The sequence below is a fragment of the Cavia porcellus genome, unplaced genomic scaffold, assembly GCF_034190915.1.
Source record: "Cavia porcellus strain 051 isolate PalLab524CR breed Dunkin Hartley unplaced genomic scaffold, mCavPor4.1 scaffold_8, whole genome shotgun sequence".
Classification (NCBI taxonomy): Eukaryota; Metazoa; Chordata; class Mammalia; order Rodentia; family Caviidae; genus Cavia; species Cavia porcellus.
The window spans coordinates 4486648-4501084 of record NW_026947491.1 but is presented as its reverse complement, the minus strand read 5'-3'; the positions used below and the strand labels follow the sequence as shown (position 1 = coordinate 4501084).

Below are 14437 nucleotides of genomic sequence, written 5' to 3'. Positions count from 1 at the left end.
CTGGAACTAGCATCTGCTTTGTGTTAGGCACTGTCCTGTGACTTTACATGTTTAATCCTTCTATGGTGGATATTAATGAACCTCTGTACTGCTGGGGAAACTGAGTCATGCAGGGGTTACATAGGCGGCCAAGTCTCACAGCTAGTCAGTGGAAGAGCTGGGATTTATGCCTGTGTGGTTTGGCTCCTTGTTCTTTACCACTTTCTCTGTTGCATCTGCCATAAATTTAAGAGCCATTATTATTACTTTATTAATTTAAGTAAAATTTTCATTATTTGCAAAGGAGAAAATCTAATGAGAATATTTCACCTTAAAGTTTTACTTATATATTTATGAGTCAGTAGCTCACTTAGTAGTGCTGGCTGGCCTTGAATTCACTGTGGACTGAGACTAACAGTAATCTTCTTGCCTCAGCCTCCCCAAGTACTGGGTTACATAAAGTTTTTATTCTAAAGTTAATATTACAATTATTTAGTCCAAGGGTTCTACTAAAAATAACAGAATTACTGTCTTGGGAAATAATAAGCAGCATTTTGTAGCAGTGGTATATGGTAAATATTTTAAAGTTTGTACATACTATGTTATATTAAGATGCAGAAACTGTAATATCAGGTCTTGGAGTATAGCTCTGTAGTAAAGAGTTCACTTTAGCATGTGAGAGACCTTGAGTTCAAGCCCGAGCATGGTGCAAAAAACAAAACAAAACAAAAAACTGGTTACCTATGTTGTTATTTTCTGTTACCTAGTCATGAACTGTTTCTGAATTATGCAGTTAATTAAATCAACTGAATAGTGGATAAAGAGAAGAATAGTTTATAAATAAAAAGTATGAAATAATAAGGTGTTAGTAAGGGAGCCTGATTTAGGTATTGTTAGTATGCGTTTTAAAAATAATTCACCTTGCTTACATAGCTTGCTAGAGCAGCGGATCGCTGTCACTTTCCTTTTTCCCCCTGCAGGGGACTGTCAGGCCTGGTGTGTGACTAGCAGAGGAGCTGAAGACCAGGCCGTCAGGTGGCGTGTTCAGTAATGCCGTGCTAGCGGCCAGCCGCCAGGGTCCCTGAGTAAAGGAATCCAGCCTTGGATTCTTGTTGTGGATGCATTTTTTTTTCTTCTCAAAATTCCTGGCTGCTGGCCTATTAATGGCCAAAGACAGTTCCTGCCTTTGTAAATGTGGTCTGTGTTTTCTTTTTAGTCCTTGGTAATTGTGGCATGCACAGTATATAAACATGGTACTCTGTGGAAGACTTGGCAGGAAACCTGCTTCTTGCAGAGTCTAGCCGCTGTGTAGAATACAGGTTTTGTATTTCAAAGATGTTGCTAAACAGACTTGGTTTGTGCGTGTGTTTAGGGAACAGCAGATACTCATGAGCTGGCAGAAGGCAGTACAGCAGACGTCCTGCATTCCCGAATCAGTGGAGAAGTCATGGAATTAGTCCTGGTTAGATACCTGGGCAGAGACTGGACCGGTCATTTCCGCATATGTGACACGCTTCCCGAGTTCTTTCTTGTGTGTTTTACGTCTAACTCCAAAGAAGCAGTGACAGTTGACCTGTCGGTGCACATCAGGCGAGTTGGCAACCGCGTGGTGCTCTCCGTCTTTAGTCCCTACTGGTTAATCAACAAGACTTCCCTGGGTCCTCCAGTACCGCGCAGAAGACACTCACGTGAAACACCCAGCTGACTTCAGGGACATCATTTTATTCTCTTTCAAGAAGAAGAACATTTTTAGTAAAAACAAGGTGTGTTTTTGTTGATAGAGTGAGTTAAAATTACATGGCTTTCTAACCTGGAAACTTGGAAATTTGAAACTCAACCAATGCAATTGAAATTTGAAACTCAACCAATGCAACTGAGTCTAAGGAGACTTTAAGGAAGGCAGAATCGAGTGGGGCCCTTGGGAACTAACAACAGCAGGATCTCCAGGCAGAATAATTCTTTCTCTAGCGCCTGTAGGATTCCTTCTGTTCTTAAAGTCGTGTCAGATAAGACAAGCTTTATTTTGTATAACTGGCCAGTGTTGATACAGCATTTCTAAAGAGGCTGGTATTAGCTGACCCTCTTGCCCATGAAACATGAGCCAGGCCTTTGAGAAGCCTGGCGCTCGAGCCTGGTCTTTTGTGTCCTGGTCCTTTCTTTCTTCTTCAGACTCACTTGGCTTTCCTCCTCACTTGTGTGCACTCGACCCCATGCTGCCCATAGACTTCTGCATATGCTGTCCTCTGCCCAGATGACCACTCTGCTCTTTCCTTGTTTCCTTCCTCTTTCCTCTCCCCTACTGTTTATTCTTGAGCATTCTGTTCAGGCCTGGTATGGATGAAGATTTTCTGTTCCTTTAAAATGAGAGATACTCCATTATTACTCTCTCTCTCTCTGTCTCTTTTTTTAAAGAGAAAAAAAAAGGAAATAAAATAAAAAAAAAAACAGCAGGAAAAGGGTGCAAATAATACAGAATTTCAAGGAAAAAAAAATACAGTAAGATACCACTAGTTAATAGGTTACATATTGTCATCTTTGAAATAGTTGTCCAAATTATAAAATTAAAGCATGTAAAGTGAACATTCATACAATGAGATTGCAGACAGTGCCGTTCAATCATCCAACAAAAGTTCACTAATACGGATTTCCATTCTACACAGTCAAACATACATGCAGTTATATCCCTTAGACCACCTTCCTGTCCTCTCTTTTTAATAACAATTACACTTTTTGGTTTTTTTTTTTTCTCCCACAATTCTTATTATTTTTTTGGAGAGAATAAAACCTAACGCTAAACAAAACAGAGTCGGTTAGAACAAAAGGATGGGCATAGTACATGTTGTAAAAATAGAATATCAGGTGATCTAAAATGGTTGCCATGATTGTGCCTCTTGCTATTTTTTTAAAAAGTTGCCTATATCGTCAGGTAAAACAGTACAGAACAAGACCAATAAAACCTACACTGGAGACCTTACAAGGTTTCAAAAGAAGATAATAATCAAACCATAATGGGTATCTTAGTGAATTGCCTTCAAAGTGGTTGCCTACCCTCAAACTTGATACTATCAAACAAAATAGAATATAGTAAAATCTGACAGAACAAGATGGGGAGAGCAATACTGGGGATCATATCAGGTTAATAGGAAAACAAAAGAGTTACTATAATATATCCCGCTATTTTTTAATTTAGTTTTCCCTTAATTGAAAAAAAATTAAGAAAAAAATAGATTAATTTTAAAATAGGGTGGGATTGAGGTAAAAGAGAACATTGTATTAGAACAACACAGGTCAGAACCGAACAATTTAAGCATCATTGTGTTACACCCCCAGATAATGTAACAATAGTAGTCACCAGAGTGCCTCCTTCCTTGAATTATTTGAGTATAACTTCATATACTATAGCATCAAGCATATCAAGTCAGTCTGAAGCTATTCAAGAGAATGAAGAAATTACAGGGTATTTAGAACCAGTTAACAGAAAATGAACAATGGTTTCTATATTATCTCTTTGCCTATTAAAAATTTTGTTTATACTGTCGCATATAGTAAAATATAGTAAGATACCACATGTTGAAACCAGTGGAAACAGGTGTACAATAGCTTGATGGGACTTCAAAACAAGATGATATTAAATCAGCACTAGCTTTTATGATGTGTTGTTTTCTTCAGAATAGCTATTCGTACTATCATCGATACTAAAATCGAACAACCCAGGTTAAAACCATTCCAGTTAATGAGTGATAACATTATATGGTTCAAACCAATATGATTGGGAATCATGATTACCACATACTTTTATGTGTTCTTATCATTTCTTACACTAGAGAAACTATTCGGTATTTATGCATGTGAGTTTGATTTGTTTCACTTATGAGTATGGTCTCAAGCTGCATCCATTTATTTATAAATATCTCAATGTGATCATTCTTTATAGCTGAGTAGTACTCCATAGTAGTATTCTCTTAAGAGTAGCAGATCTCAGATTTTATTTATGTTAGAATCTCCTGAAGGCCTTGAAAGCTGTTGCTGTCTTGTGCCTCCTGAGTTGGACCCAGTAGGGCTGGGTGGAGCCTGGGAATCTGTGTCTAATGGGTCAGCCAGTGATCTGGAGATGGTTCGAGAACCTTTGTCTGAGGGTGTTGACTGACAGGTGACATTGTGGGTGCCTATTGCTTAGTCTTGTGTGTTTTATAATCTGTTGTGTGGGTAGTAGTCAGAGTTATACAGGTGCACAGATGGGCCCCTTTTGTAAGACCTTTCTGGAATGCCACAGCCAAAAGCAAAGTCATCATTTTCTTATTGTAGTAGCACTTTTATCTCATGTGTCTCTAATTGCGTTGAGTCTTGCATCATAATTGTTAGTATGTATTCTGTGTTCTCTCTGTTTAGTTCACTACTCTCTGAAAATAGGAACTGTTCTTGCTGTTTTCTGTTCTGCCTCTCCCAGTACCTTTTCTTTAACACTTGCTGAATAGTGGAGAATGGGAAGGTCAGAGCTGTGCTTTTATTGTCCCCTACCATCTTCTGTGGTTCTGTTATGTATTTGCAAATATGACTGTGATAATATTTTTCTGTGTTTCATAATACTAACCTTTCTAGCAGGCAGTCTAGCCCATCTTCCTGTCAGATAAAGTAAGTAAATGTTACCTTTTAGGTTTTTATATTGTGGTATGTGTTCTCTGGTACAGGTACAATTAAAAATTTCAACTAGTGCCTGGTCCAGCTGTTTCTCATTGGATACTGTGGGAAGTTACGGGTGTGTGAAATGTCCTGCCAACGATATGGAATACCTGGTAAGAATCTGCTGCATGTTTCCCTTTAGCTCTATTCACCTTTTCTGCAATTCAATAAGAATCTGGCTTTTAAAAAATTAACAGAAATTTTAATTCAGAGTATCGTATGTTGGCCTATCTGCAAATTTTTGTGACCACTCTTACCAGTAGTACTTGAATTTGCTCAAGTGAGTAATTGGGTAAATATTCCCAATATGTCTAAGTGAATAATTAGGTAAAATTCACACTATACTAGTGTTCATTCCGTATCTACCTTGCCATGTATTTCTTAAATCTTTACTTCTACCACTTTGAAAATTTAAATCATCTGGTGCCAATTGACCTGTTTTATTACTTCAAAACTTTTATTGATGACAAATACTAAATCAGCCAAACTGGAGCCTCTCCACTAATTACAGTGCTTGTGATTGAAATATTAAAAATGCAGAATGCTAGACAGATCAAACTCCCTGCAGATTATCACAGGCTACCGAATGACATTTCTGAGCTCGTTTCCAACAGAGCCAGATGAAGGAACTAGAAAGTAACCATGGAGTGTAGTTCCTGTTAGCTTCCTCAGGGTTGTCATTCTGAATTATCTTAAGAAGTGTGTGTGCGCACGAAGGTGTGTGTATATTTCACAGCGGCTGAGCCCAGGGCTGAGGGGTGATGGAATGAAGGGAGTGTGTTTCACAGCGGCTGCACCCAGGGCTGAGAGCTGAGGGCGTTCCTCCCTGTCTACAGGTTGGGGTGAGCATCAAAATGAGCAGCTCCAACCTCTCGCGCATCGTCACTCTGACGCCCTTCTGCACCGTCGCAAACAAGTCCTCACTAGAGCTGGAAGTCAGCGAGATTGCGTCCGATGGCTCTGTGTCAACTAATAAATGGAGCTACATTGCTTCTTCAGAGGTCAGTTTTTTCTTTTAATTAGGATGATTCCAAAAATGCCAAAGGAATATATTCTTAAAAATCTTATTAGTACACTTTTGCAGTACGTACACATTCACATGGGAATTGCACATGTGCCTAACACATCTTAACATTTTTGTCCCCTTCTCCTCTCTGTCCTCAGTCCTTGACATACAAGTAAGCATTGTATGTACTTCTGTGTCTTACACTGCCATGCTTGTGTTAACATAGGGTAGCCAGTTTTGAAAGAGTTTCTTTCAGGGGCTGGGGATTTAGCTCAGCGGCATAAGCGCCTGCCTTGCAAGCAGGCAGTTGTGAGTTCGATCCCCGGTAGTGATAAAAAGGAAAAAGACAAAAAAAAAAAAAAAAGAAAGAAAGAAAGAAAGAGTTTCTTTCACACTGTAAGTACTTTTTAAAAAGGAAAATTGTTGCTGATTGGTACCTAGCATTCACCCCGTCTAGATGGCTAGCAGTTGTTCTCTAGTTCTCACATACATGCAAAACTCGCATGTGTGCTGTGGGAAATATCCAGAGGTGAGGTACTGTGTGTTGTCATGATTGTCAGTGAAATGTTTCTGTCCTGAAGGAACTGTAAGCTTGTTGGCAGTGCCTACGCTGCATGAGTAAGAAAGTATGGGCAAAATCATAGGAGGCTGTAAAATTTCTGAATAGGTAAACTAAGAATTGTGTCTGTTTAACTAAAATTGACAGTAAAATTCAACCCTTTCACTTCACAGAGAAGGAGACTGAGGTTCAGACTTTCCAGGGCCAGTAGAGTCACTGATGATTGACTTGGTGGATGTTGGTTGTCTATATCAGAAAGTCTGGCTTCAAACTAAACTTCATGGTTTCCATAGTGTTTGAGGAACTGAAAAGAATGAAGGAAAGAAAAGAGGAAAAAGGTTTGAGGGTCAGCAGTGGTCCTTGACTTGGACCCAACTTGTCAACCAAACCAGCTGAGCTTAAGGATAGCTGATGTCATTCTTCCAGTCTTCAGTACAACTCACAACAAACAAAATCACAACAAAAATCCCAGATTCTAAAGTTATTTTAAAAGATACATAGCAAAAAGAAGGATTCCCCTTGCAGTACCACACTTTAGAGCTCTAAGAAGGCATGGTATTTTAAAGCTACTTGAAATGATTTCTGTATCCTACAAATAAAAAGTGCGTATCTTTTTATCATTGATGTAGATTTATCAACAGTATTTTTATTTATACAGTATTCTATAGCAGAAGGACAATTTGTATTGCATTAGAAACTGAAATCCCAGTTTTACAGTTAGGGGAACAGAAGCTCTGAAGCATGGGGTTTAAAATTGAGCAGCTCGGATGGTAACATGGACACTTCTGACCAGCTCCACACTGGTCTGTTCTCTGCCTTCGTTGGTCGTTCTGGTTTACCAAGGATAAAATGCCCTATAAATGATTTCTTCACTTAATGATGAAGTAAAGGGAGCTATGCGCAGAAGCTCATTTTGCTAAGCTCTGGTTTATAATGCTGTGTCTGAGACATGTGAGGCCTTCTGGGCACACAGGCTCTTCAGTATCTCATACTGCGTCTGTGTCTAAGTGCGTGTGGATTAGCAAAGTGCTGCCCGTAAGTACATGCAGGTTAGTATCTGTGCCCTTCTAGTGAAGCTGCTCTGATTTCATACAGAGGTATAGTTCAGTAGTCTTAGTGTTAGATGTAAAGGGTCTTTTAAAGAAACTCAGTAATAATTTAATCAGTGTCAGATTTGGAGTTGAAAACTGACTTAGTCATTTCTTATTTATGCCACTGTGCTGTATAAAGACTGATGCTAACTTTTATGTTTTCAGTGCCTTCCATTTTGGCCTGAAAATCTGTCGGGCAAACTTTGTCTGAGAGTAGTGGGCTGTGAGAGACCTTCCAAACCATTCTTTTATAACCGACAAGATAATGGCACTTTGTTGACCTTAGAAGAACTGGTAAGCTGTTATATTTTAAAATAAATGTCTTTGATTTTTAAAATTTGCTTTAAAATTTTTTCTTTAAATCATGACATAAAAATCTGCTGGTAATTTGCTTGAAGCACTGCTGTATCAGTATTAAGGCCTTGATAACAAAATTGAATCAGTTCTGAAATCAGAACTGATTTACTTTTCCTTGATAACCTAGAAAACAAAACTCTTGTGTTTACATAATTGGTTGACATCCCACATGTAAATGATAACCAGTACCTCAATTGGATCTTTTTCCTACAATAGAATGGAGCCATCTTGGTGGATGTAAATACTGCAGAACACTCCACTGTCATAACTTTTTCTGATTACCATGAGGGGTCTGCACCTGCCCTCCTGATAAACCACACACCGTGGGACATCCTCACGTACAAACAGAGGTAGGAGACAGGGGCTAATGTGAATCTTCTTAGCTTTTGTTGGTCTACAGTCCCTTCTGGGAAACTCTTGATAACATCCGAGCATTGCAGAGATTAGAAAGGCAGTATGCGGAGTATGTGCGTCTGTTATACAACAGCCTCATTATGTCTTGAGACAGTGCTCTGTGGTCACACGTTAATGTTTTTGTAACAACACAAAAGTGTATTAATGCAGGAAGGATAAATAGAAACCATTAATAGTCTCACAGCAGTTCAAATCAGGTTTCACTGCCAAGTGATACTTGACAAACTTCTAGAAAAAGCTTCAGGTTTTTGGAGCCTTTTAAATTTTAGAATTGCAGGTAAGGGACAGTGAACCTGTTGCATTGTCTTTTTTTCCTAGTCTGGTAGTACTCAGTGAACTTCTCCTTGTAAATGTGTAACTAAATTTTTGGTTAGAGATAATAGAAGACCAAGGGAGAGGAGTGTGGGTAGGGAATGATTCTAAATTTATAGTTCAGATGGTAGGAATTTTTCTTCCTATTCACACATGAGGGCTAGGACATTTTAATCTTTCCTCTGTCACTTGTGTTATAGTGGATCACAGAAGGAAGTAGTCTTAATGCCAAGACAAGCTCGACTTTTTGCCTGGGCTGATCCTACTGGCCCCAGAAAACTTACGTGGACATATGCAGCCAGTCGTGGGGAGCATGCTCTGTTGAAGGTACTTCTTGATGGGGAGTTGCTGGGTGTGTTGCATTGTGCTGAGGGAAGTGGACAGGTTAGCTTCCTTCCCATGTCATCTGGGTCCTCCCTGAGCTGAAAGTGAAGGGGGGACGAGTTTTGAAATAAGTTATTCAAACTTGAGATTGCAAATAGTTCATACTGATAGGTTAATCAAAATTTATTTACAATTTAAAAAATACACCTGCTCCATCTAGTCCAAGACAAGATTAGTAAAATACCTTTTTATTTACTGTTATTAAATGGAAAGGATTTTAAGGTTAAATAAAATTGAACTTTATTTTGAAAGCACCTATACCTCCATTGGCATTGAATGTTTTCAGGCATGTTTTTCTAAGCATGGCCATGTATTTTATTATTCAGAGGAGTTTGATAGTATGTAAGTTTTCCCATATACAGGATTTGATGAAATAACTATGATAGATAGCTAAACTAATCAATTGTTTCTTGGATTGAGAACTCTAGAAGAGGCCTAAGAATTCACCTGCCAGCCTCCTCCCTGACAGAGAAATGGTCTTCTTGCTTTACTGATACATCATCCCGTTTCTGCATAGATACACTTCCCTTTGTAGAGTGTTACAGGCTGTCCTAGGGTGCTCAGTGTTAAAAAGGAGGTCTTGGCTTTTTCTTTAAATGGTGATTGGCCAACAGTTATCTGCCCCTGTTTTCACTCTGAGATACCTTGAAAAACGAAAGCCTGAGCTGACCTTTAGGAAGTGAGAGTAATTGTTCCTATGCGGTGAGGCTCTATTTGGTGCAGCTTTGTTGCTCTGCTTGTGCTTCACTTTCACAGTAGAGAAGCATCCAGTTTGTCAGTAGAGGAAGGACAGAGAAGCCTGCCCTTGTCTGCGCCCTGACTCAGTCACTGGAGCTCTCCCTGGAGCCCTTGGCCGGCTGCAGGTGGTGCCTCTTCCTCCCATTTGATTCTTCCCAGCAGCCACAAGTGCCAGGCAGTAGATCCGGACCTCCGAGAGGGAGCAGTGGAGGTGTTGTGGAGGCAGGGGTACTGCGTCCTGCACGGGGCAGACCCAGAAAGAGCCTTCGCAGCAGTGTATGCAGAGCTTCTACTCTTAATGTCTCTGTCCTGTTTTCTATGAGAAAATCAGACCAGCGAAGAGCACATAGTTGTACCTCAGCATGGTTTGCTGGCTTCTTGTCTGGAAAGATGGTGTGAGAAGGGAGTTCTGCCCGGGCCTGAGTGGATGTGACAGGGCAGTCCCAAGAGCCTCTGATAGGCAGTGGCTCTGAATGGCTCTTTCCTCAGTAGGTAAAAGTGGTTTAAGTTTTCCTGCTGACAGACAAAAGCATACGGCAACCCAAAAGCTGGGTGTATGTTTGCAGCTCCTGCTGAAGGCAAGGGAGACTGCGGAGCCCAGGGTTCAGTGTCAGCCTCGACCACAGGGCCACAGAGCCACAGAGCCAGACCTCCTCTCCAAAAAGAAAGGAAAGAAAAGTACCTGATACACTTACAGGAGATCTGTCTTAACTTAAAATTTTAAGCATAAAGATACAAAATTTCAGTGTGTAAGTAAAGTTAGAATGAAATCAAAACTGCTAATTTTAGCTCTGCTCAAGTATAATTTAAGGCACAACTATTAGTACATTACAATAATATGACACAAAGGGATGTGAGCCATAAACCTTCATGCAGTGAATAACATTGTATTAAAATGTGAGTAAACATATTGCTGGGGTATGTTAACATACCTCATTTAACTTTTAACTGATCAAATAGATAAAGAACAAATACAAGTCCAAGAATGTAAAAAATGATGAAATGAAAGACACCTATAATATTTTGTAGTTTATACAGAGCATTTGTCTTCTTAACAGGTATCTCTGAAAATTAAACTACTTATTAGAGTAAAAAACAGTCGGAAGGCTACTGTAACCGTGTAACACAGTTCAAAACTTACACTTGAAACCACAACTACAGAACTTAGTCCTCTGCTTTGGGTAAAATCCTTTGTTTTTTCTCTTTGCTGAAGAAAGCAGGAGATGAAAAGGTACATGGCAGAAACTGTTGCAGTTAAGCCCAGATTCAGTGTCTGAAAACACTGACCAAATAAGTCAGGCTCATATTTTCAAGTGCCACATGAAACATTCAGCAAAGAAGTCTAATTTTTGCTCAGCTGAATACAAACCAACTACTGCAGTTTGACTATTTTTGGCAGAGTGATTTGCATAAATATTTGCTGTGTTACAAATTATTAAAACAAAAATAGACTAGTAGACTAATTTAGCTTGACGTTACTTTTGCAGGGGTTGTAGTCAGGCGTTGTGAGAAAAACAATTACAATCAGGACATGAAGTTTATAATTTTATTTTCTGATGGTCATCCCAAGTTACACAAGAAACTGCAGGAAATCTATCTGAAACACCAAAGACAGAATAGTTAATCAGCTAAGGGCCTGAATCCCACAGTAGTGTCTTGCATGAGTCCAGATGAAGACCCAGAGCTCATGACAATGCCTCCCACAAGTCCAACTGGAGGTCTAGAGCCCTTGAGAGGGACTCATGCCAGTCTCTTTTTACCAGTCTATGCGGGGAAGGTCCAGAGGTTAGCGGTGGAAGCTAGAAAGTGTATGCCAGCGGGTTGAAGAAGCTGTGCTGCTAAGTTGACGGTTCTATACTGGAGCCGAGAAGTCATGTTCAAAAGAAAGACCGGGGCTGTCCTGAAAAGCACCACAGCCATCCTCAGCAACACGGAGTTCCCCAGCTCCTCCAACGACAAGCATAGTCTGGTACATGCCAGGAAGCCAGCGTGACGAGTTCATCCTAGAGACCAAGCAGCACACGTCTTCCCCTCTGGAGCCAGGAAGCAGTGCTCGATGTGAGGACCAGAGCTTCTCCAGGAAAACTAGCAGCTCAAACAGCAACAACTAGGAGAACCCACAATGCCTCAATGCTTTATCTTCTCCACATCTCTGTATGCTGGCAACCTTCCTAAGGTGGAACATTGTGCTCAGGAGCATGCTGATGTAATCCAGCTGGCGTTAAGTTTACCACCACTTTCCAATCTATATCAGGGATGCTGGTAATTGAACTTAGGACCTTGTACTTGCCACTGAGCTATATTCTCGGGCCCAGGTTATGTTTTTCCTATTTCGGAAGTATTCTGTTCTCCAGCGTGGAGACAAACATCTTTTGGCATTGTTACTATCAAGCATACTCTTGTTCCAGCTCAGTGCTCTTTGAGCATTAACCAGGTAACACACACTAAGGTAGAAAAAGGAAAAACACACTTTTAATGTTTGTCACTGAAGAAAGGTGAGTGTTGTTTTAAAACAGATAATAACTTTCGTGAAGTCAGGTGGATGCTTAAAGTTTTCCATTTTATGGTCAAGCTTTTAAACTTGCCTATGCTTTCTCAGTTGCTGTGGTTCAATTTTAGTTAAAACTATGTGTCTTTGTTTCCCCAGGATGAATGTGGCCAGTTTCCCTGTGACGCAAACATCCAGATACACTGGGTGTCATTCCTCGATGGCCGCCAGAGAGTACTGCTTTTCACGGATGATGTGGCCTTGGTTTCCAAAGCCCTGCAGGCAGAGGAAATGGAGCAGGCTGACCATGAAATAACCTTCTCTCTCCACAGCCTTGGGCTCTCACTGGTTAACAATGAAAGCAAGCAGGAAGCTTCATATATCGGAATAACCAGGTATTCCAGATGGAAGTAAGGCATGAAGAATCTGCAAGAAAGCATTCTGTTCATTAATGCTGCATAAGATGAGGGCAGGCAGGTTCTCCTTTGAGTTTTTTAGGCTCTGTGACAGTGGTGGCGGCAAACCTGCATGCTGTAGCTGTGTGCAGAGCCCTCTGCAGTGACGTCAGTGTGAGTGATGCGAGTAGTTCCTTCCAGACTGAAACTCATTATTCAGCTCCAGTTGCACCATAGGCACTTAGAGATAAGTGCATTCTGAGTTGCAGTGTGGGCACTTGGTTTCTAAAAGATTTGCCTTCACGGCTCCATAATCAGTCAGTGAGACTTCGTGGGGAACTGTGTGAACTGCTAGTGGTTGGAGCCTGAAGATGACTAAAATTTTGTCTCTGCTTTCTTACACAGTACATGTTGTCTTGGTAGGAAAGGAAGTGCTGCTTTTCACGGATGATGTGGCCTTGGTTTCCTTTTTCTCTTTGTAGATTTCCTTTTTCTCTTTGTAGAATGCTCTAGAAACAACAAGAAATTTTACAAAGAAGTGTACACAGGGCTGGGAATTTACCTCAGCGGCGTAAGTGTGCCTGCCTGGCAAGTGCAAGGTCATGAGTTCAATCCCCCAATACAAAAAAAAAAAAGTACATATGTACTGGAGTTACTGAAATCGAAATAACTAATTTTATTTATAGAAAGGTTGTAGAAACTAGCTTGGGTCGGTGGAAGCTGCCAAAACTAAATTAGGAAACACACTCATATAGGATGTAGTGTCAATAGTTATTTAGAACTTCATTAAATAATAAACACTTGGCTTTGTATTTCAGTATTACATGGAATTTTTAAAAACTGAAAACCACTTGTTTAGTCATAGAGATGAAATTTGCTCTCTTTCATTCTTTGATATGTTCTTTTCACATTGATGTTACATGTACTGTGGTATTTTTCAACTTGTCCTTTGTAAGAATATTGGTAAAATTTATTGAAATAACTTGATTACTTTTTTCACCTTATACACATTGAGTAATATCTAGGCTCCAAAGGAAAAAGTCATTTATATAGTGTTTAAAAATAGACCTTTATTTGTTTGCAGTTTTAAGTCTAGAAGAAGATTGAATTTAAATCTAGAACTCTCACAAACCTCTGCCCTGGTTTCCTCTAACAGCCTGCAAAATTGTACTAATGTATTTGTTATTAATTAATGACTGCTGCTAACATTACTGTTGTAAAATAAGTACTTCGTTTACTTTGGGCTTCACTCACTCTTACTAGTCTATGACTGTCACAGTATATAACCTGAACCCAGCATTACAGTATCACATAGAACAACATAGGCCTTAAAAGTTTCTTGTCTTTCGTCTGTTAATCCCTCCTCTCCTCTTTTTCCTGAATTCCTGGGAAAGACTGATCTTAGGCATCCTAGTAAAGGGCTCCTGTTGCTTCAGTCTGCAGTTCCCTTGAGGATATCTAATGCCCAGTACTTTTCATATGCTTACTTGTCTTGAGTGCTTTCTTCTGTTAGCTGTTGGGGTCTTTCCTCTACTCAAATTTGCTGTTTTCGTTTGTTCATTCGTTTGAGTTTGTTCATTTCTTTTGAGTTGTTCATTTTGGATTCTAGTATTTTATCAGATACATATTTTACAAAAAGCTTCTTCTAGTCTATGGCTTTCTTAGAAAATTGTCTACGCAGTGTCTTTCCAAGAGAAGCATCAGTTTTTCTCTTGTGGGTTGTGCTTTTGGTATTGTGGCTGAGTAGTCTCTTCAGTGCCCAGGTTCCCTATTTTCTCCTATTATCTTCTTGAAATTACAGTCTGTTCTGTGTATGTTTAGAGCTGTAAGCCAGTTTGAGTTAATGGCTTTGTAAAGAATGATAGCAGTTCTGTGTCTAGGTCACTTTGTTGCACAGGGTTGTCTGTCATTTGCTAAAAAGACTGTCTTTTGTCTAGTTGCTTGTTTTCCTTTTAAACAGTTATTTGACCTATTTGTTTGGGTCTATGTCCAAGCTCTGTTTTCGCAGCAGATTATCTTGATTAGCCTAGTTTT

The 14437-nt window shown here is 39.8% G+C and overlaps 1 protein-coding gene across 1 annotated transcript in view; it reads left to right on the top strand.

Annotated features, from left to right (window-relative positions):
- LOC100726528 (intermembrane lipid transfer protein VPS13C) overlaps positions 1-14437 on the top strand; it is a 91409-nt gene that overhangs the window by 57813 nt on the left and 19159 nt on the right. The window contains 8 exon segments of the mRNA XM_063254229.1: positions 1352-1636; positions 1638-1742; positions 4668-4772; positions 5496-5660; positions 7481-7609; positions 7889-8022; positions 8599-8725; positions 12168-12403. Of these exon segments, the coding sequence (XP_063110299.1) occupies positions 1352-1636; positions 1638-1742; positions 4668-4772; positions 5496-5660; positions 7481-7609; positions 7889-8022; positions 8599-8725; positions 12168-12403 (1286 nt within the window).